A 24,220-nucleotide genomic window follows, 5' to 3' on the forward strand; every position below is an offset into this window, starting at 1 on the left:
AGAAAAACCAACCCTGTCACGGACCACAATGCCTTGCTCCCAGACAGACTAAACACATTTCTTTGCTCGCTTTGAGGACTATACAGTGCCACTGACACGGCCCGCTAACAAAACCTGCGGGCTCTCCTTCACTGTAGCCAACGTAAGTAAAACATTTAAACGTGTCAACCCTCGCAAGGCTGCAGGCCCAGACAGCATCCCCGGCCTCGTCCTCAGAGCATGCACAGACCAGCTGGCTGGTGTGTTTACGGACATATTCAATCAATCCTTATCCCAGTCTGCTGTTCCCACATGGTTCAAGAGGGCCACCATTGTTCCTGTTCCCAAGAAAGCTAAGGTAACTGAGCTAAACGACTAGGGGCCTGTAGCACTCACTTCCGTCATCATGAAGTCCTTTGAGAGACTAGTCAAGGACCATACAGTATCACCTCCACCCTACCTGACACCCTAGACCCACTCCAATTTGCTTACCGCCCAAATAGGTCCACAGACGACACAATCGCTATCACACTGCACACTGCCCTAACCCATCTGGACAAGTGGAATACCTATGTAAGAATGCTGTTCATCGATTACAGCTCAGCATTTAACACCATAGTACCCTCCAAACTCGTCATTAAGCTCGAGACCCTGGGTCTCGACCCCGCCCTGTGCAACTGGGTCCTGGACTTCCTGACCGGCCGCCCCCAGGTGGTGAGGGTAGGCAACAACATCTCCACCCCGCTGATCCTCAACACTGGGTCCCCACAAGGGTGCGTTCTGAGTCATCTCCTGTACTCCCTGTTCACCCACGACTACGTGGCCATGCACGCCTCCAACTCAATCATCAAGTTTGCGGACGACACTACAGTGGTAGGCTTGATTACCAACAACGACGAGACAGCCTACAGGGAGGAGGTGAGGGCCCTCGGAGTGTGGTGTCAGGACAATAACCTCACACTCAACGTCAACAAAACAAAGGAGATGATTGTGGACTTCAGGAAACAGCAGAGAGAGCAGCCCCCTATCTACATTGACGGGACAGTGGTGGAGAGGGTGGAAAGTTTTAAGTTCCTCGGCGTACACATCACAGACAAACTGAATTGGTCCACCCACACAGACAGCATCGTGAAGAAGGCGCAGCAGCGCCTCTTCAACCTCAGGAGGCTGAAGAAATTCAGCTTGTCACCAAACTCATTCACAAGCTTTTACAGATGCACAATCGAGAGCATCCTGTCGGGCTGTATCACCGCCTGGTACGGCAGCTACTCCGCCCACAACCGTAAGGCTCTCCAGAGGGTAGTGAGGTCTGCACAACGCATCACCGGGGGCAAACTACCTGCCCTCCAGGACACCTACACCACCCGATGTCACAGGAAGACCAAAAAGATCATCAAGGACAACAACCACCCGAGCCACTGCCTGTTCACACCGCTATCATCCAGAAGGCGAGGTCAGTACAGGTGCATCAAAGCAAGGGACCGAGAGACTGAAAAACAGCTTCTATCTCAAGGCCATCAGACTGTTAAACAGCCATCACTAACATTGAGTAGCTGCTGCCACTTTAATACATGGAAAAATGGATCAACTTATCACTAGCCACTTTAAACAATGCCACTTTATGTCATGTTTACATACCCTACATTACTCATCTCATATGTATATACTGTACTCTGTACCATCTACTGAATCTTGCCTATGCCATTCGGCTATCACTCATTCATATATATATGTCCATATTGTTCGTATTCATTCCAATACACTGGTGTGTATAAGGTAGTTGTTGTGGAATTGTTAGGTTAGATTACTTGTTAGATATTACTGCATTGTTGGAACTAGAAGCACAAGCATTTCGCTACACTCGCATTAACATCTGCTAACCATGTGTATGTGACAAATAAATTAGATTTGATCCTCCAGCATGACAATGCCACCAGCCATACTGCTCATTCTGTGCGTGATTTCCTGCAAGACAGAAATGTAATTGTTCTAACATGGCCAGCGAAGAGCCCGGATCTCAATCCCATTGAGCACGTCTGGGACCTGTTGGATCGGGGGGTGAGGGCTAGGGCTATTTCCCCCAGAAATATCCAGGAACTTGCAGGTGCCTTGTTGGATGAGTGGGGTAACATCTAACAGCAAGAACTGGCAAATCTGGTGCAGTTCATGAGGAGGAGATGCACTGCAGTACTTAATGCAGCTGGTGGCCACACCAGATACTGACTGTTACTTTTGATTTTGATCCCCCCCCTTTGTTCAAGGACACATTATACCATTTATGTTAGTCACATTGGGGCGGCAGGGTAGCCCAGTGAGTAGAGCGTTGGACGGCAGGGTAGCCCAGTGAGTAGAGCGTTGGACGGCAGGGTAGCCCAGTGAGTAGAGCATTGGACGGCAGGGTAGCCCAGTGAGTAGAGCGTTGGACGGCAGGGTAGCCCAGTGAGTAGAGCGTTGGACGGCAGGGTAGCCCAGTGAGTAGAGCGTTGGACGGCAGGGTAGCCCAGTGAGTAGAGCGTTGGACGGCAGGGTAGTCCAGTGAGTAGAGCGTTGGACGGCAGGGTAGCCCAGTGAGTAGAGCGTTGGACGGCAGGGTAGCCCAGTGAGTAGAGCGTTGGACGGCAGGGTAGCCCAGTGAGTAGAGCGTTGGACGGCAGGGTAGCCTAGTGAGTAGAGTGTTGGACGGCAGGGTAGCCTAGTGGTTAGAGCGTTGGATGGCAGGGTAGCCTAGTGGTTAGAGCGTTGGACGGCAGGGTAGCCTACTGGTTAGAGCGTTGGACTAGTAACCGAAAGGTTGCAAGTTCATATCCCCGAGCTGACAAGGTACAAATCTGTCATTCTGCTCCTAAACAGGCAGTTAACCCACTGTTCCTTGGACATCATTGAAAATAAGAATTTGTTCTTTAACTGACTTGCCTGGTTAAATAAAGGTAAAAAAAAAAAAATCTGTGGAACTTGTTCTGTTTATGTCTCAGTTGTTTAATATTCATACAAATATTTACACATGTTAAGTTTGCTGAAAATAAACGCAGTTGAGAGTGAGGACGTTTTTTTGTTGTTGCTGAGTTTACATCAGGTGAAACATCTCACTCACTCATCTGTGTAAAGGATGTGCATAACGGCAGCAACATTGGCAGCATTAAGTCTACTGGTTTTCGGAATTTGTCTTCAAAATAAAAGTCTGCGATACAAAAATCTAGATTTTTTTTCCCAGCTTTGCATAGTGCATACTCTTTTAAAATTATGACCACACGGGGACAAATCTAAACTAAAGAGAATCACTACGTTGTGTAAGATGACGAGTATAAGGTGGAGCACATTGAGAAATAGTTGGATCTTAAGTAAATTGATTAAAAAAATATATATATTTTTGTTTAACCTTTATTTAACTAGGCAAGTTGGTTAAGAACAAATTCTTATTTACAATGAAGGCCTACACCGGCCAAACCTGGACGACGCTGGGCCAATTGGGCCAATAATACTGTACTCTTTCTTGAATTTGTTCTGGATTTGGGGACTGTGAAAAGACACCCTGGTGGCATGTCTGGTGGGATAAGTGTGTGTGTCAGGTCTGTGTGTAAGTTGACTATGCAAACAATTTGGGATTTTGAACATATTCATGTTTGTTATAAAATAGTAGTGATGCAGTCAGTCTCTCCTCATCTCTGAGCCAAGAGAGACTGGACATGCATAGTATTTATATCAGCCCTCTGACTACAATGAAGAGCAAGACGTGCCGCTCTGTTCTGGGCCAGCTGCAGCTTAACTAGGGCTTTCCCTTGCAGCACTGGACCACACGACTGGGACAATAATCAAGATTAGACAAAACTAGAGCCTGCAGGACTTGCATTTTTGGAGTGTGGTGTCAAAAAAGCAGAGCATCTCTATATTACAGACAGACCTCTCCCCATCTCTTTATTATGACAGACCTCTCCCCATCTCTTTATTACAGACAGACCCCTCCCCATCTCTTTATTACAGACAGACCTCTCCCCATCTCTTTATTACAGACAGACCTCTCCCCATCTCTTTATTACAGACAGACCTCTCCCCATCTCTTTATTACAGACAGACCTCTCCCCATCTCTTTATTACAGACAGACCTCTCCCCATCTCTTTATTACAGACAGACCTCTCTCTATCTCTTTATTACAGACAGACCTCTCCCCATCTCTTTATTACAGACAGACCTCTCCCCATCTCTTTATTACAGACAGACCTCTCCCCATCTCTTTATTACAGACAGACCTCTCCCCATCTCTTTATTACAGACAGACCTCTCCCCATCTCTTTATTACAGACAGACCTCTCCCCATCTCTTTATTACAGACAGACCTCTCCCCATCTCTTTATTACAGACAGACCTCTCCCCATCTCTTTATTACAGACAGATCTCTCCCCATCTCTTTATTACAGACAGACCTCTCCCCATCTCTTTATTACGGACAGACCTCTCCCCATCTCTTTATTACGGACAGACCTCTCCCCATCTCTTTATTACAGACAGACCTCTCCCCATCTCTTTATTACGGACAGACCTCTCCCTATCTCTTTATTACAGACAGACCTCTCCCCATCTCTTTATTACAGACAGACCTCTCCCCATCTCTTTACTACAGACAGACCTCTCCCCATCTCTTTATTACAGACAGACCTCTCCCCATCTCTTTATTACAGACAGACCTCTCCCCATCTCTTTATTACAGACAGACCTCTCCCCATCTCTTTATTACAGACAGACCTCTCCCCATCTCTTTATTACAGACAGACCTCTCCCCATCTCTTTATTACAGACAGACCTCTCCCCATCTCTTTATTACAGACAGACCTCTCCCCATCTCTTTATTACGGACAGACCTCTCCCCATCTCTTTATTACGGACAGACCTCTCCCTATCTCTTTATTACGGACAGACCTCTCCCCATCTCTTTATTACAGACAGACCTCTCCCCATCTCTTTATTACAGACAGACTTCTCCCCATCTCTTTACTACAGACAGACCTCTCCCCATCTCTTTATTACAGACAGACCTCTCCCCATCTCTTTATTACAGACAGACCTCTCCTCATCTTTACAACCATTGAATCTATATATGTTTTGACCAGGACAGTTTACAATCTAAGGTAACCCCAAGTAATTTAGTCTCTTGTTAAATAGCCACACCAATCATTACCATATTCAGCTGGTCTAGAACTTAAGAAATGATATGTACCAAGTACAATGCTCTTAGTTTTAGAGATGTTCTGGACCAGTTTATTACTGGCTACCCATTCCAAAACAGATTGCAACTCTTTGTTTAGAGTTAAATTAACAAATTATTGTATTTTTATTTAATTTATATAAAAACATTCCAGCCTTGTTTGGCATTATCTAGTCCAAATATGGCATGATTCCACTAGTAGTTTTTTAAAACCCTTTCAAAATGGGACATTTATTTTGAAGGCGAGCAGTAAAATCCACACTATTGTGGCCTAGTCCTTAGTGTCTAACTTCACACAGGTTCAGACACCTGAGATGGCGAACGACAACTGCGGTAATAAACAAAACACATTCGGATCAGGCTAGTAGAGAGGCTGCGTACTGTTGCGTCAAAATAACAGCACATTGCAGAATCGGAAAAACCGACCATTTATTTCACGGTTAAACCCCCCTGAAGATCTTCATAACCCCCGTGTGTGATTACAAAGGGGGCCGACGAGGTTCAATTCCAAGCTGCTTTAGTTGAGTCTTCAGACTCAATTTTTTTTATGTGTCTTGAGTGAAAATAAGGAAAACATGACGGAGGTAAGGAAGAGAGGAGGAAAAGGAGGGGATCCCGACAGCGTTAGTGACAAGGTGAGAAAACTTAAACTAAGAAAACATATTTGAATCTCTTTCGTGCTGAAATGTGCTTCTTCGTTGCTAGGGACGTCGTAACTAGCTAATCTCCTTCCTCGCTAATTAGCTTAGTTAGCTATAGGTAGCTCATGTTCAGTCAACGTTAACTAAGTTACGTTTTCCGCGAGATAACTATGTGAATGTTACGTTATTAAATAGGCATTTAGTAACTGTACAACCCTGGTAAATTGTGCCATTTGTAACGAGTAATGTCTTATTTAGTTATAACGAGTAATGATTTGTTAGCTAACATGCTATAATCGAGCTGCTGGCTAACCTGTCAAACCAGCTGACTCGGTGCTCTAGCTTAGTGACCCGACTGTTGTCAAAAAGAGACGGCCTTTCAAAACAAAGATCAGCTCTTTGTCTGACACAATCTAACCAAATGTTATATTACTTTCACCCCCCAAAATATAATATATAGGACGCTCTTTTTCTGTGCCTTGGACCCAAAGCTTAGGAGTAAGTTGCTTTTTTATTGGAAAGACAATCACGCTGTTGGTTTGACAGATACAATACTATATATATAGCCTGACTCCCCTGGGGTGGATTTGAGGATCTAGTCAAGGTTTGCTCCTAATCATTTACAATGTCTAATAAAATGAGGAGCAATTTGTCTAGGATGTAGTTAATAACATGATTATTATTATTATATTATTATTCTATTCCATTTAGCTTACATTTACATTACATTTAAGTCATTTAGCAGACGCTCTTATCCAGAGCGACTTACAAATTGGTGCATTCACCTTATGACCTCCAGTGGAACAGTAGTGCATCTAAATCTTTTCAGGGGGAGGGGGGGTGAGAGGGATTACTTTATCCTATCCTAGGTATTCCTTAAAGAGGTGGGGTTTCAGGTGTCTCCGGAAGGTGGTGATTGACTCCGCTGTCCTGGCGTCGTGAGGGAGTTTGTTCCACCATTGGGGGGCCAGAGCAGCGAACAGTTTTGACTGGGCTGAGCGGGAACTGTACTTCCTCAGTGGTAGGGAGGTGAGCAGGCCAGAGGTGGATGAACGCAGTGCCCTTGTTTGGGTGTAGGGCCTGATCAGAGCCTGGAGCTTCTATCCAAAGCATCTTAGTCATGGGGGTGGCAAGTAGCCTAGTGTTTATAGTGTTGGTTGCTGGGTCAAATCCCCGAGCTGACAAGGTACAAATCTGTCATTCCTCCCCTGAACAGGCAGTTAACCCACTGTTCCTAGACCAGTTAACCCACTGTTCCTAGACCAGTTAACCCACTAGACCAGTTAACCCACTGTTCCAAGACCAGTTAACCCACTGTTCCTAGACCAGTTAACCCACTGTTCATAGACCAGTTAACCCACTGTTCCTAGGCCAGTTAACCCACTGTTCCTAGGCCAGTTAACCCACTGTTCCTAGACCAGTTAACCCACTGTTCCTAGACCAGTTAACCCACTAGACCAGTTAACCCACTAGACCAGTTAACCCACTGTTCCCAGACCAGTTAACCCACTGTTCCCAGACCAGTTAACCCACTGTTCCCAGACCAGTTAACCCACTGTTCCCAGACCAGTTAACCCACTGTTCCCAGACCAGTTAACCCACTGTTCCCAGACCAGTTAACCCACTGTTCCCAGACCAGTTAACCGAGTGTTCCCAGACCAGTTAACCCACTGTTCCTAGACCAGTTAACCCACTGTTCCTAGACCAGTTAACCCACTGTTCCTAGACCAGTTAACCCACTGTTCCTAGACCAGTTAACCCACTGTTCATAGACAGTCATTGTAAATAAGAATTTGTTCTTAACTGACTTGCCTTGTTAAATAAAAGGTAAAATAAATAAATGTGTGCTGGAATCGAACCTACTACCCTGGTGTTTCAAAGCTATACCAACTGAGCTACCAAAGGACCACATTTTTATTAACTTAAATGAATTCTTAAAAAATAAAAAATAAATCCGACTTGATTATTGGTATTCTTAGACATGATGAAGAATAGTAACCACCTCTTTGGTAGTTATGAAATAGCTATGCTTACATGGTATGCCTGCATTGTAAACAACATGGCAACAACGTTGTGATGTTATAATCATTACGTTTACTTCATGGTGGTGTGCACAGTTGGTACGGTTGAGGCGTCTCTGTGTAGCAATTAAACGGACAGGCCATTATTAAACAGCATGACGTACATTACCATGGTAACTATTTTAAATAACAACAACAGATTGATAATGACCCCCACCTTGGCCCTGACCTCACTCCGAACATGTCTCAGGAGTTGGGGTATACAAAAAAACAAATAATAATATATATATATATATATATAATTATTATTATTTATGTTTTCATATATATATATATTTTATTTTTTCTCCAATTTCTTAAAAGTGAGTTTACAACTTTCAAAGCAGAATTACTATCCTATTGTTTCTCAACTGTTGTGTATGATAAACCATTTTGTATCTGAATCTCTACTTTAAAAAAAAAAATCCAACGTAAAAAAAAACAACAAAAAAAACAACCGTTGAGTCACATATGCGTATTATACACCCTTGTACATTGTGAAACAGTACAAATAGCAGCACCCACCAAAGTATTTTAATGCACTAGTCACCCTCTGGGTCCTGATCAATAGTAGTGGACTATAGGGAATAGGGTGCCATTTGGGACCCAATCAGGATCTACATTACAGATTGTACAGATCTAACGTTTTCTGAATCTTTAGTCCGCCGAGCCGAAAGATCCAGAGCTTCCCGAAACTTCTGCGCATGTACGAATCACTCAACAGCGAGCGCCACTAGGAAAAAAAATAAACACCATCTGGCGCTAAAATTTGTTTACTGTACATCGTTCCAAACAACACTTTAGGCTACGTCAACACAACGCGGCATATTTTTTTAAAATTTTATTTAACTAGGCAAGTCAGTTAAGAGGTCTTATTTACGATGGCGGCTTACCACGGACAACGCTGGGCCGCCGCCCATCACGGCCGGATGTGATGCAGCCTCGGATTCGAACCGGGGACTGTAGTGACGCCCCTTGTGGCTACCGATTGGTGCAGCGGTCTAACATAACATCTAAATGAAAGTGAGATCAAATGGTTACTATACAGAATGACGCTGCATGGATGTTTCCCCCAGTAAAAACGAAGATTTACCATTCATTTACATTTACATTTAAGTCATTTAGCAGACATTCACGGTTGAATGCGTTTTTTATTTATTTTTACTTACAGTAAGTTTATGAGATATATTCTGTTATGTAGAGTACTGTGATCGTTGTGTTCTTGCAGAGACTGTGTAAAGAGAACGTTCTCTAGGAGTAGAGCAGAGACGGAGTAAAAAGACTGTTCTCTAGGAGTAGAGCAGAGACTGAGTAAAGAGACTGTTCTCTAGGAGTAGAGCAGAGACTGTTCTCTAGGAGTAGAGCAGAGACTGTTCTCTAGGAGTAGAGCAGAGACTGTTCTCTAGGAGTAGAGCAGAGACTGTTCTCTAGGAGTAGAGCAGAGACTGTTCTCTAGGAGTAGAGCAGAGACTGTTCTCTAGGAGTAGAGCAGAGACTGTTCTCTAGGAGTAGAGCAGAGACTGTTCTCTAGGAGTAGAGCAGAGACTGTTCTCTAGGAGTAGAGCAGAGACTGTTCTCTAGGAGTAGAGCAGAGACTGTTCTCTAGGAGTAGAGCAGAGACTGTTCTCTAGGAGTAGAGCAGAGACTGTTCTCTAGGAGTAGAGCAGAGACTGTTCTCTAGGAGTAGAGCAGAGACTGTTCTCTAGGAGTAGAGCAGAGACTGTTCTCTAGGAGTAGAGCAGAGACTGTTCTCTAGGAGTAGAGCAGAGACTGTTCTCTAGGAGTGGAGCAGAGACTGTTCTCTAGGAGTGGAGCAGAGACTGTTCTCTAGGAGTGGAGCAGAGACTGTTCTCTAGGAGTAGAGCAGAGATGGAGTAAAAAGACTGTTCTCTAGGAGTGGAGCAGAGACTGTTCTCTAGGAGCCGAGCAGAGACTGTTCTCTAGGAGCCGAGCAGAGACTGTTCTCTAGGAGTAGAGCAGAGATGGAGTAAAAAGACTGTTCTCTAGGAGCCGAGCAGAGACTGTTCTCTAGGAGCCGAGCAGAGACTGTTCTCTAGGAGTGGAGCAGAGACTGTTCTCTAGGAGTAGAGCAGAGACTGTTCTCTAGGAGTAGAGCAGAGACGGAGTAAAAAGACTGTTCTCTAGGAGTAGAGCAGAGATGGAGTAAAAAGACTGTTCTCTAGGAGCCGAGCAGAGACTGTTCTCTAGGAGCCGAGCAGAGACTGTTATCTAGGAGCCGAGCAGAGACTGTTCTCTAGGAGTAGAGCAGAGGCTGTTCTCTAGGAGTAGAGCAGAGGCTGTTCTCTAGGAGTAGAGCAGAGACTGTTCTCTAGGAGTAGAGCAGAGACTGTTCTCTAGGAGTAGAGCAGAGACTGTTCTCTAGGAGTGGAGCAGAGACTGTTCTCTAGGAGTGGAGCAGAGACTGTTCTCTAGGAGTAGAGCAGAGATGGAGTAAAAAGACTGTTCTCTAGGAGTGGAGCAGAGACTGTTCTCTAGGAGTGGAGCAGAGACTGTTCTCTAGGAGCCGAGCAGAGACTGTTCTCTAGGAGTAGAGCAGAGATGGAGTAAAAAGACTGTTCTCTAGGAGCCGAGCAGAGACTGTTCTCTAGGAGCCGAGCAGAGACTGTTCTCTAGGAGTGGAGCAGAGACTGTTCTCTAGGAGTAGAGCAGAGACTGTTCTCTAGGAGTAGAGCAGAGACTGTTCTCTAGGAGTAGAGCAGAGACTGTTCTCTAGGAGCCGAGCAGAGACTGTTCTCTAGGAGTAGAGCAGAGGCTGTTCTCTAGGAGTAGAGCAGAGGCTGTTCTCTAGGAGTAGAGCAGAGACTGTTCTCTAGGAGTAGAGCAGAGACTGTTCTCTAGGAGTAGAGCAGAGACTGTTCTCTAGGAGTGGAGCAGAGACTGTTCTCTAGGAGTGGAGCAGAGACTGTTCTCTAGGAGTGGAGCAGAGACTGTTCTCTAGGAGTAGAGCAGAGATGGAGTAAAAAGACTGTTCTCTAGGAGTGGAGCAGAGACTGTTCTCTAGGAGTGGAGCAGAGACTGTTCTCTAGGAGCCGAGCAGAGACTGTTCTCTAGGAGTAGAGCAGAGATGGAGTAAAAAGACTGTTCTCTAGGAGCCGAGCAGAGACTGTTCTCTAGGAGCCGAGCAGAGACTGTTCTCTAGGAGTAGAGCAGAGACTGTTCTCTAGGAGTAGAGCAGAGACGGAGTAAAAAGACTGTTCTCTAGGAGTAGAGCAGAGATGGAGTAAAAAGACTGTTCTCTAGGAGCCGAGCAGAGACTGTTCTCTAGGAGCCGAGCAGAGACTGTTCTCTAGGAGCCGAGCAGAGACTGTTCTCTAGGAGTAGAGCAGAGACTGTTCTCTAGGAGTAGAGCAGAGACTGTTCTCTAGGAGTAGAGCAGAGACTGTTCTCTAGGAGTAGAGCAGAGACTGTTCTCTAGGAGTAGAGCAGAGACTGTTCTCTAGGAGTGGAGCAGAGACTGTTCTCTAGGAGTGGAGCAGAGATGGAGTAAAAAGACTGTTCTCTAGGAGTGGAGCAGAGACTGTTCTCTAGGAGTGGAGCAGAGACTGTTCTCTAGGAGCCGAGCAGAGACTGTTCTCTAGGAGTGGAGCAGAGACTGTTCTCTAGGAGTAGAGCAGAGATGGAGTAAAAAGACTGTTCTCTAGGAGTGGAGCAGAGACTGTTCTCTAGGAGTGGAGCAGAGACTGTTCTCTAGGAGCCGAGCAGAGACTGTTCTCTAGGAGCCGAGCAGAGACTGTTCTCTAGGAGTAGAGCAGAGATGGAGTAAAAAGACTGTTCTCTAGGAGCCGAGCAGAGACTGTTCTCTAGGAGCCGAGCAGAGACTGTTCTCTAGGAGTGGAGCAGAGACTGTTCTCTAGGAGTAGAGCAGAGACTGTTCTCTAGGAGTAGAGCAGAGACGGAGTAAAAAGACTGTTCTCTAGGAGTAGAGCAGAGACTGTTCTCTAGGAGTAGAGCAGAGACTGTTCTCTAGGAGTGGAGCAGAGACTGTTCTCTAGGAGTAGAGCAGAGACTGTTCTCTAGGAGTAGAGCAGAGATGGAGTAAAAATACTGTTCTCTAGGAGCCGAGCAGAGACTGTTCTCTAGGAGCCGAGCAGAGACTGTTCTCTAGGAGCCGAGCAGAGACTGTTCTCTAGGAGCCGAGCAGAGACTGTTCTCTGGGAGCCGAGCAGAGACTGTTCTCTAGGAGTCGAGCAGAGACTGTTCTCTAGGAGTGGAGCAGAGATTGTTCTCTAGGAGTAGAGCAGAGATGGAGTAAAAAGACTGTTCTATAGGAGTAGAGCAGAGACTGTTCTCTAGGAGTAGAGCAGAGATGGAGTAAAAAGACTGTTCTCTAGGAGTAGAGCAGAGACTGTTCTCTAGGAGTAGAGCAGAGACTGTTCTCTAGGAGTAGAGCAGAGACTGTTCTCTAGGAGTAGAGCAGAGACTGTTCTCTAGGAGTAGAGCAGAGACTGTTCTCTAGGAGTGGAGCAGAGACTGTTCTCTAGAAGTGGAGCAGAGACTGTTCTCTAGGAGTAGAGCAGAGACTGTTCTCTAGGAGTGGAGCAGAGACTGTTCTCTAGGAGTGGAGCAGAGACGGTGTAAAGTAGAGAATAAACACGTGTGCAAAAGCTTCAGGAAGCTCACAATCTTTTGGTCCCGTGAACTTTAGAGTTGAATCCGCAGCCACGGCCTACATTTGTATATGGCTCTGGGCTATCCTAGTGCCCCCCTGGTCTTTCTGCTGCTTCAAAGGCTCACCGTGACCACTCCCTCTCCCCGGCCCACTATGGACTTGTGTGGCGTGTCTGTCAAAGGTTCCGAGCTAGGTTTTATCTGGTTTTATGTGTGTGGGTGCTCATTACACAACAGAAATAGTGATTCATGACATGATGTCGTCTGACCTGATTTAGCTCTGGGAAAGTGTGTCCCAAATGGCACCCTATTCCCATAGGACTCTGGTATAGAGTAGTGTACTATATATAGGAAATAAGATGCCATAGGACTCTGGTATAAAGTAGTGTACTATATATAGGAAATAAGATGCCATAGGACTCTGGTATAAAGTAGTGTACTATATATAGGAAATAAGATGCCATAGGACTCCAGTATAAAGTAGTGTACTATATATAGGAAATAAGATGACATAGGACTCTGGTATAAAGTAGTGTACTATATATAGGAAATAAGATGCCATAGGACTCTGGTATAAAGTAGTGTACTATATATAGGAAATAAGATGACATAGGACTCTGGTATAAAGTAGTGTACTATATATAGGAAATAAGATGTCATAGGACTCTGGTATAAAGTAGTGTACTATATATAGGAAATAAGATGACATAGGACTCTGGTATAAAGTAGTGTACTATATATAGGAAATAAGATGCCATAGGACTCTGGTATAAAGTAGTGTACTATATATAGGAAATAAGATGACATAGGACTCTGGTATAAAGTAGTGTACTATATATAGGAAATAAGATGTCATAGGACTCTGGTATAAAGTAGTGTACTATATATAGGAAATAAGATGCCATAGGACTCTGGTATAAAGTAGTGTACTATATATAGGAAATAAGATGCCATAGGACTCTGGTATAAAGTAGTGTACTATATATAGGAAATAAGATGCCATAGGACTCTGGTATAAAGTAGTGTACTATATATAGGAAATAAGATGCCATAGGACTCTGGTATAAAGTAGTGTACTATATATAGGAAATAAGATACCATAGGACTCCGGTATAAAGTAGTGTACTATATATAGGAAATAAGATGCCATAGGACTCTGGTATAAAGTAGTGTACTATATATAGGAAATAAGATGCCATAGGACTCTGGTATAAAGTAGTGTACTATATATAGGAAATAAGATGCCATAGGACTCTGGTATAAAGTAGTGTACTATATATAGGAAATAAGATGCCATAGGACTCTGGTATAAAGTAGTGTACTATATATAGGAAATAAGATGCCATAGGACTCTGGTATAAAGTAGTGTACTATATATAGGAAATAAGATACCATAGGACTCCGGTATAAAGTAGTGTACTATATATAGGAAATAAGATGCCATAGGACTCCGGTATAAAGTAGTGTACTATATATAGGAAATAAGATGCCATAGGACTCCAGTATAAAGTAGTGTACTATATATAGGAAATAAGATACCATAGGACTCCGGTATAAAGTAGTGTACTATATATAGGAAATAAGATGCCATAGGACTCTGGTATAAAGTAGTGTACTATATATAGGAAATAAGATGCCATAGGACTCTGGTATAAAGTAGTGTACTATATATAGGAAATAATATGCCATAGGACTCCGGTATAAAGTAGTGCACTATATAGGGAATAGGGTGTCATTTGGGAGATGGTCCTCTATGCCCTAGGACAATGTAGATTAGGCTGCCACAAGAGTCCCAGAACACGTGCTGTTATGAGGTTATTACAGACATGCAGACCAGTTACCTGTTCTCTAGAGTGGTAGGGAGGCAGGTAGCTAACTGTTCTATAGAGGGAGGCAGGTAGCTAACTGTTCTATAGAGGGAGGCAGGTAGCTAACTGTTCTATAGAGGGAGGCAGGTAGCTAACTGTTCTATAGAGGGAGGCAGGTAGCTAACTGTTCTATAGAGTGGTAGGCAGGCAGCTAACTGTTCTATAGAGGTAGCTAGGTAGCTAACTGTTCTCTAGAGTGGTAGGGAGGCAGGTAGCTAACTGTTCTACAGAGGGAGGCAGGTAGCTAACTGTTCTATAGAGTGGTAGGCAGGCAGCTAACAGTTCTATAGAGGTAGCTAGGTAGCTAACTGTTCTCTAGAGTGGTAGGGAGGCAGGTAGCTAACTGTTCTATAGAGGGAGGCAGGTAGCTAACTGTTCTATAGAGTGGTAGGCAGGAAGCTAACTGTTCTATAGAGGTAGCTAGGTAGCTAACTGTTCTATAGAGTGGTAGGCAGGCAGCTGACTGTTCTATAGAGGGAGGCAGGCAGCTAACTGTTCTATAGAGGTAGGCAGGCAGCTAACTGTTCTATAGAGTGGTAGGCAGGAAGCTAACTGTTCTATAGAGGTAGGTAGGTACCTAACTGTTCTATAGCGGCAGGCAGGTAGCTAACTGTTCTATAGAGTGGTAGGCAGGCAGCTAACTGTTCTATAGAGTGGTAGGCAGGCAGCTAACTGTTCTATAGAGGTAGGCAGGCAGCTAACTGTTCTATAGAGGTAGGTAGGCAGCTAACTGTTCTATAGAGGTAGGCAGGTAGCTAACTGTTCTATAGAGGTAGGCAGGCAGCTAACAGTTCTATAGAGGCAGGCAGGCAGCTAACTGTTCTATAGAGGTAGGCAGGCAGGCAGCTAACTGTTCTATAGAGTGGTAGGCAGGAAGCTAACTGTTCTATAGAGGTAGGTAGGTAGCTAACTGTTCTATAGCGGCAGGCAGGTAGCTAACTGTTCTATAGAGTGGTAGGCAGGCAGCTAACTGTTCTATAGAGTGGTAGGCAGGTAGCTAACTGTTCTATAGAGGTAGGCAGGTAGCTAACTGTTCTATAGAGGTAGGCAGGCAGCTAACAGTTCTATAGAGGCAGGCAGGCAGCTAACTGTTCTATAGAGGTAGGCAGGCAGGCAGCTAACTGTTCTATAGAGGCAGGCAGCTAACTGTTCTATAGAGGTAGGCAGGCAGCTAACTGTTCTATAGAGGTAGGCAGGCAGCTAACTGTTCTATAGAGGTAGGCAGGCAGCTAACTGTTCTATAGAGGTAGGCAGGCAGCTAACTGTTCTATAGAGGTAGGCAGGCAGCTAATTGTTCTATAGAGGTAGGCAGGCAGGCAGCTAACTGTTCTATAAAGGCAGGCAGGCAGCTAACTGTTCTATAGAGGCAGGCAGGCAGCTAACTGTTCTATAAAGGCAGGCAGGCAGGCAGCTAACTGTTCTATAGAGGTAGGCAGGCAGCTAACTGTTCTATAGAGGTAGGCAGGCAGCTAACTGTTCTATAGAGGTAAGCAGGCAGCTAACTGTTCTATAGAGTGGTAGGCAGGCAGGCAGCTAACTGTTCTATAGAGGTAGGCAGGCAGCTAACTGTTCTATAGAGGTAGGCAGGCAGCTAACTGTTCTATAGAGGTAGGCAGGCAGGCAGCTAACTGTTCTATAGAGGTAGGCAGGCAGGCAGCTAACTGTTCTATAGAGGTAGGCAGGCAGGCAGCTAACTGTTCTATAGAGGCAGGCAGGCAGCTAACTGTTCTATAGAGGCAGGCAGGCAGCTAACTGTTCTATAGAGGCAGGCAGGCAGCTAACTGTTCTATAGAGGCAGGCAGGCAGCTAACTGTTCTATAGAGGTAGGCAGGCAGCTAACTGTTCTATAGAGGTAGGCAGGCAGCTACCTAACTGTTCTATAGAGTGGTAGGCAGGCAGCTAACTGTTCTATAGAGTGGTAGGCAGGCAGCTAACTGTTCTATAGAGGTAGGCAGGCAGCTAGCTAACTGTTCTATAGAGGCAGGCAGGCAGCTAACTGTTCTATAAAGGCAGGCAGGCAGGCAGGCAGCTAACTGTTCTATAGAGGTAGGCAGGCAGCTAACTGTTCTATAGAGGCAGGCAGGCAGCTAACTGTTCTATAGAGGTAGGTAGGCAGGCAGCTAACTGTTCTATAGAGGTAGGTAGGCAGGCAGCTAACTGTTCTATAGAGGTAGGTAGGCAGTTAGCTAACTGTTCTAAATAGGTAGGCAGGCAGGCAGCTAACTGTTCTATAGAGGTAGGTAGGCAGCTAACTGTTCTATAGAGGTAGGCAGGCAGGCAGCTAACTGTTCTATAGAGGAAGGCAGGCAGGCAGCTAACTGTTCTATAGAGTGGTAGGCAGGCAGCTAACTGTTCTATAGAGTGGTAGGCAGGCAGCTAACTGTTCTATAGAGGCAGGCAGGCAGCTAACTGTTCTATAGAGGTAGGCAGGCAGCTAACTGTACTATAGAGTGGTAGGCAGGCAGCTAACTGTTCTATAGAGTGGTAGGCAGGCAGCTAACTGTTCTATAGAGGTAGGCAGGCAGCTAACTGTTCTATAGAGGTAGGCAGGCCGCTAACTGTTCTATAGAGGCAGGCAGCTAACTGTTCTATAGAGGCAGGCAGCTAACTGTTCTATAGAGGCAGGCAGCTAACTGTTCTATAGAGGCAGGCAGCTAACTGTTCTATAGAGGCAGGCAGGCAGGCAGCTAACTGTTCTATAGAGGTAGGCAGGCAGCTAACTGTTCTATAGAGTGGTAGGCAGGCAGCTAACTGTTCTATAGAGTGGTAGGCAGGCAGCTAACTGTTCTATAGAGGCAGGCAGGCAGCTAACTGTTCTATAGAGTGGTAGGCAGGCAGCTAACTGTTCTATAGAGGTAGGCAGGCAGCTAACTGTTCTATAAAGGTAGGCAGGCCGCTAACTGTTCTATAGAGGCAGGCAGCTAACTGTTCTATAGAGGCAGGCAGCTAACTGTTCTATAGAGGCAGGCAGCTAACTGTTCTATAGAGGCAGGCAGCTAACTGTTCTATAGAGGCAGGCAGGCAGGCAGCTAACTGTTCTATAGAGGTAGGTAGGTAGGCAGGCAGCTAACTGTTCTATAGAGGCAGGCAGGCATCTAACTGTTCTATAGAGGCAGGCAGGCAGCTTACTGTTCTATAGAGGCAGGCAGCTAACTGTTCTATAGAGTGGTAGGCAGGCAGCTAACTGTTCTATAGAGGCAGGCAGCTAACTGTTCTATAGAGTGGTAGGCAGGCAGCTAACTGTTCTATAGAGGCAGGCAGGCAGGCAGCTAACTGTTCTATAGAGTGGTAGGCAGGCAGCTAACTGTTCTATAGAGGCAGGCAGCTAACTGTTCTATTGAGTGGTAGGCAGGCAGCTAACTGTTCTATTGAGTGGTAGGCAGGCAGCTAACTGTTCTATCGAGTGGTAGGCAGGCAGCTAACTGTTCTATAGAGGCAGGCAGGCAGCTTACTGTTCTATAGAGGTAAGCAGGCAGGCAGCTAACTGTTCTATAGAGTGGTAAGCAGGCAGCTAACTGTTCTATAGAGGTAGGCAGGCAGCTAACTGTTCTATAGAGTGGTAGGCAGGCAGCTAACTGTTCTATAGAGGCAGGCAGGCAGCTAACTGTTCTATTGAGTGGTAGGCAGGCAGCTAACTGTTCTATAGAGGCAGGCAGGCAGCTAACTGTTCTATAGAGTGGTAGGCAGGCAGCTAACTGTTCTATAGAGTGGTAGGCAGGCAGCTAACTGTTCTATCGAGTGGTAGGCAGGCAGCTAACTGTTCTATAGAGTGGTAGGCAGGCAGCTAACTGTTCTATAGAGTGGTAGGCAGGCAGCTAATCCCAAAACCTTAAGGTATGAACTTGGAACACGGCTCGTTGAAAAAGTTCATATACACACACACACACACACACTGACCTCCTTGACTTGTGTTGTGTAGTAGTGAGTTAAATGGATTACCTCCGTCCCAGTGGATGTAAATCATTGTTCCTGTACCTGACCTTGTATGGGACTGTCTGTCTATTAGACTGTCCTCTGATTTAGGTTCTGTGGGGCTCGTGGGACCTACACAGCTTGGTAATGGATCCCTTGTGCAGTGATATACTAGCCTGGTCCCAGATCAATTGGCGAGACAGGGCTTACATCGAGGACCAGGCTAGTACAAAATCAGGGAAAATGGATCTGTTCTCACTTGTATACATAGCAGCCAGCCTTCACTGTGCTTTCTTCATACACAGCCTTCACTGTGCTTTCTTCATACACACGCATACACAGCCTTCACTGTGCTTTCTTCATACACACGCATACACAGCCTTCACTGTGCTTTCTTCATACACACGAATACACAGCCTTCACTGTGCTTTCTTCATACACACGCATACACAGCCTTCACTGTGCTTTCTTCATACACACGCATACACAGCCTTCACTGTGCTTTCTTCATACACAGTCTTCACTGTGCTTTCTTCATACACAGCCTTCACTGTGCTTTCTTCATACACAGCCTTCACTGTGCTTTCTTCATACACAGCCTTCACTGTGCTTTCTTCATACACAGCCTTCACTGTGCTTTCTTCATACACACGCATACACAGCCTTCACTGTGCTTTCTTCATACACAGCCTTCACTGTGCTTTCTTCATACACAGCCTTCACTGTGCTTTCTTCATACACAGCCTTCACTGTGCTTTCTTCATACACAGCCTTCACTGTGCTTGCCTTTTCTCAGCCTGGCTGACACTTTTTAATTAGGTCCTCAAGAGGCTATGTAGTAGATTTACTAGACTCCAGCCTCAGCAGTAGCTTACTAGACTCCAGCCTCAGCAGCAGTAGCTTACTAGACTCCAGCCTCAACAGTAGATAAACTAGACTCCAGCCTCAGCCGTAGATAAACTAGACTCCAGCCTCAGCAGTAGATAAACTAGACTCCAGCCTCAACAGTAGATAAACTAGACTCCAGCCTCAACAGTAGATAAACTAGACTCCAGCCTCAACAGTAGCTAAACTAGACTCCAGCTTGGCCTGGCACTACAAAGCAGAACAGAACAGAATGCATGTTTGTTGGCCTGACTTTTTAGTCCGTGTTCATTTGGCTGTTTGCTCCCCTAGTGAGAATGAATCCCTAATCAAGCTGGGCCTCTGTTTTCTGCCACCTCTGCAAAGCAGTTAAAGGGACCAGGGTTGAATAGGGGGGTGGGGTGGGGTGGACCGTCCAGACATTGTGCAAAGAATTTAAAGGGATGGTCCCTCTGCAAAGCTTTTAAAGAGAGGATGAGAGGTGCCAGATATCATCAGGGTGACTGTTCAATCTCTGGATAGAGACCGGGGTCAGTGTGTGTGTGTGTGTACCTCACTGCTCTCCTTCTCATTAATTTCCTCCTGAATGGTGCTCTTTCTGCTTCTGTAGCATGGTCTTGGCTGTGTACTGTTTATACACACACACACACACACACACACATGGCTGTTTCTTCCCTGGCTGTTGGGGATTTTCCTAGTCTCATTTACTGAGTAGCTCATCACCTGTCCTACTGCTCTCTTTCTCTCGCTCGCGCTCTCTCAACATTTTACATTTTTAAGGGCTTTATTGGCATGTTAACATTGCCAAAGCAAGTGAAGTAGATAATAAACAAAAGTGAAATTTACAGTAATCATTACACTCACAGAAGTTCCAAAAATAAAAAAACTACATTTCAAATGTCATATTGTGTAAATACACAGTGTTGTAATGATGTGCAAATATTTAAAGTACAAAAGGGAAAATACAATAAATATGGGTTGTATTTACAATGGTGTTTGTTCTTCACTGGTTGCCCTTTTCTTGTGGCAACAGGTCACAAATCTTGCTGCTGTGATGTCACACTGTGGTATTTCACCCAGTAGATATGGGAGTTTATCAAAATTGGATTTGTTTTCTAAATCTTTGTGGATCTGTGTAATCTGAGGGAAATATGTCTCTCTAATATGGTCATACATTGGGCAGGAGGTTAGGAAGTGCAGCTCAGTTTCTACCTCATTTTGTGGGCGGTAAGCACATAGCCTGTCTTCTCTTGAGAGCCATGTCTGCCTACGGCGGCCTTTCTCAATAGCAAGGCTATGCTCACTGAGTCTGTACATAGTCAAAGCTTTCTTTAAGTTTGGGTCAGTCACAGTGGTCAGATATTTTGCCACTGTGTACTCTCTGTGTAGGGCCAAATAGCATTCTAGTTTACTCAGTTTTTTGTTAATTCATTCAAATGTGTCAAGTAATTATCTTTTGGCGAGGGCACTAGAACAGTCTGCAGCTCCCGGCCTCACCCTACTAGAATCTGAAGTCAAATGTCTGCTGTTTGCTGATGATCTGGTGCTTCTGTCACCAACCAAGGAAGGCCTACAGCAGCACCTAGATCTTCAGCACAGATTCTGTCAGACCTGGACCCTGACAGTAAATCTCAGTTAGTCCAAAATAATGGTGTTCCAAAAAAGGTCCGGTCACCAGGACCACGAATACAAATTCTATCTAGACACTGTTGCCCTAGAGCACACAAAACTATATTTACCTCGGTCTAAACATCAGCGCCACAGGTAACTTCCACAAAGCTGTGAACGAGCTGAGAGACGAGGCTGGCTAAAAATACTTGAATCAGTTATTGAACCCATTGCCCTTTATGGTTTTGAGGTATGGGGTCCGCTCACCAACCAAGAATTCACAAAATGGGACTCTGCATGCAGAATTCTGCAAAAATATAATTTGTGTACAACGTAGAGCACCAAATAATGCCTGCAGAGCAGAATTAGGCCGATAACCACTAATTATCTAAATCCAGAAAAGAGATGTTAAATTCCACGACCACCTAAAAGGAAAAGATTCCCAACCCTTCCATAACAAAGCCATCACCTACAGAGAGATGAACCTGGAGAAGAGTCCCCTAAGCAAGCTGGTCCTGGGGCTCTGTTCACAAACACAAACAGACCCCACAGAGCCCCAGGACAGAAACACAATTAGACCCAATCAAATCATGAGAAAACAAAAAGATAATTACTTGACACATTGGAAAGGATGAACAAAAAAACAGAGCAAACTAGAATGATATTTGGCCCTAAACAGAGAGTACACAGTGGCAGAATACCTGACCACTGTGACTGATCCAAACTTAAGGAAAGCTTTGATTATGTACAGACTCAGTGAGCATAGCCTTGCTATTGAGAAAGGCGGCTGAAGGCAGACCTGGCTCTCAAGAGAAGACCGGCTATGTGCACAATGCCCACAAAATGAGGTGGAAACTGAACTGCACTTCCTAACCTCCTGCCAAATGTAGGACCATGTTAGAGACACATATTTCCCTCAGATTACACAGATCCACAAAGATTTAGAAAACAAACCCAATTTTGATAAACTCCCATATCTACTGGGTGAAATACCACAGTGTGTCATCACAGCAGCAAGATTTGTGACCTGTTGCCACAAGAAAAGGGCAACCAGTGAAGAACAAACACCATTGTAAATACAACCCATATTCATGCTATTTTCCCTTTTGTACTTTAAATATTTGCACATCGTTACAACACTGTGTATTTACACAATATGACATTTGAAATGTCTTCATTATTTTGGAACTTCTGTGAGTGTAATGATTACTATTCATTTTTATCGTTTATTTCACTTTTGTATATTATCTACCTCACTTGCTTTGGCAAAGTTAACATGTTTCCCAATAAAGCCCCTTGAATTGAATTGAGAGACCCACTTGCTTCCCATGTTTCAGAAATAATCTATACTCCAGTACTGTAGCAGAATGACTAGTCTAATCTAGTATCTTTAGATCTATACTCCCGTACTGTCGCAGAATGACTAGTCTAATCTAGTATCTTTAGCTCTATACTCCAGTACTGTAGCAGAATGACTAGTCTAATCTAGTATCTTTAGCTCTATACTCCAGTACTGTAGCAGAATGACTAGTCTAATCTAGTATCTTTAGCTCTATACTCCAGTACTGTAGCAGAATGACTAGTCTAATCTAGTATCTTTAGCTCTATACTCCAGTACTGTAGCAGAATGACTAGTCTAATCTAGAATCTTTAGATCTATACTCCAGTACTGTAGCAGAATGACTAGTCTAATCTAGTATCTTTAGATCTATACTCCCGTACTGTCGCAGAATGACTAGTCTAATCTAGTATCTTTAGCTCTATACTCCAGTACTGTCGCAGAATGACTAGTCTAATCTAGTATCTTTAGATCTATACTCCCGTACTGTCGCAGAATGACTAGTCTAATCTAGTATCTTTAGATCTATACTCCCGTACTGTAGCAGAATGACTAGTCTAATCTGGTATCTTTAGCTCTATACTCCAGTACTGTAGCAGAATGACTAGTCTAATCTGGTATCTTTAGCTCTATACTCCAGTACTGTAGCAGAATGACTAGTCTAATCTAGTATCTTTTGTTCATGCCTGCGTTGTTTGTCTTTGTTGATGACACACTAGTATTTCTAGTCTAACTTGCTCTCTCTCCCTTTGTGTGTGTGTGTGTGTGTGTGTGTGTGTGTGTGTGTGTGCACGTGTGTGGTGTGGTGTGTGTTAGGAGGCAGATGGAGAGGACAGACTGGGTCTGCCTGGTGAGGCCGGAGGAGACGGCGAATATAAAGCAGACACCCCATCCGTTCCTCCCTCCACAGCAGACAACACTCCACAGTTCCTCAAAGAGGCCGTGGAAGGCCTCAACCCCAGGTAACACACACATTAACATCCTCACTGGAGGGAGAGGTGGGATTGTACTCTATACTACACATTGAATACACTATAATAACCACACGGAGATGCATTTTGAACTACACACACATTATAACCTTTTGGGTTATGACCAGCATTATAGAGTAATGAGATGTGGGAGGGACACCACGGTATTCCAGCATTATAGAGTAACGAGAGGTGGGACACTACATTAGTCCAGCATTATAGAGTAACGAGAGGTGGGACACTACATTAGTCCAGCATTATAGAGTAACGAGAGGTGGGAGGGACACTACATTAGTCCAGCATTATAGAGTAACGAGAGGTGGGAGGGACACTACATTAGTCCAGCATTATAGAGTAACGAGAGGTGGGAGGGACACCACATTAGTCCAGCATTATAGAGTAACGAGATGTGGGACACCACATTAGTCCAGCATTATAGAGTAACGAGAGGTGGGAGGGACACTACATTAGTCCAGCATTATAGAGTAACGAGAGGTGGGAGGGACACTACATTAGTCCAGCATTATAGAGTAACGAGAGGTGGGAGGGACACCACATTAGTCCAGCATTATAGAGTAACGAGAGGTGGGAGGGACACTACATTAGTCCAGCATTATAGAGTAACGAGAGGTGGGAGGGACACCACATTAGTCCAGCATTATAGAGTAACGAGAGGTGGGAGGGACACTACATTAGTCCAGCATTATAGAGTAACGAGAGGTGGGAGGGACACCACATTAGTCCAGCATTATAGAGTAATGAGGTGGGAGGGACACCACATTAGTCCAGCATTATAGAGTAACGAGAGGTGGGAGGGACACTACATTAGTCCAGCATTATAGAGTAACGAGAGGTGGTAGGGACACCACATTAGTCCAGCATTATAGAGTAATGAGAGGTGGGACACTACATTAGTCCAGCATTATGGAGTAACGAGAGGTGGGAGGGACACTACATTAGTCCAGCATTATAGAGTAATGAGATGTGGGACACTACATTAGTCCAGCATTATAGAGTAATGAGATGTGGGACACTACATTAGTCCAGCATTATAGAGTAATGAGAGGTGGGAGGGACACTACATTAGTTCAGCATTGTAGAGTAACGAGAGGTGGGAGGGACACTACATTAGTCCAGCATTATAGAGTAAT

The 24,220-nt window shown here is 44.7% G+C and overlaps 1 protein-coding gene across 1 annotated transcript in view; it reads left to right on the top strand.

The window, feature by feature from the left end:
* The first annotated feature begins 5,454 nt into the window (after positions 1 to 5,454).
* The window catches only part of LOC115122973 (phosphatidate cytidylyltransferase 1-like), a 69,191-nt gene continuing 50,425 nt past the window's right edge, over positions 5,455 to 24,220 (top strand). Inside the window, exons 1-2 of the mRNA XM_065011117.1 lie at positions 5,455 to 5,812; positions 22,915 to 23,060. Of these exons, the coding sequence (XP_064867189.1) occupies positions 5,753 to 5,812; positions 22,915 to 23,060 (206 nt within the window). The 5' untranslated portion in view covers positions 5,455 to 5,752. The remainder of the gene's footprint in view (positions 5,813 to 22,914; positions 23,061 to 24,220) is intronic.

Source organism: Oncorhynchus nerka, linkage group LG27 (assembly GCF_034236695.1).
Source record: "Oncorhynchus nerka isolate Pitt River linkage group LG27, Oner_Uvic_2.0, whole genome shotgun sequence".
NCBI lineage: Eukaryota > Metazoa > Chordata > Actinopteri > Salmoniformes > Salmonidae > Oncorhynchus > Oncorhynchus nerka.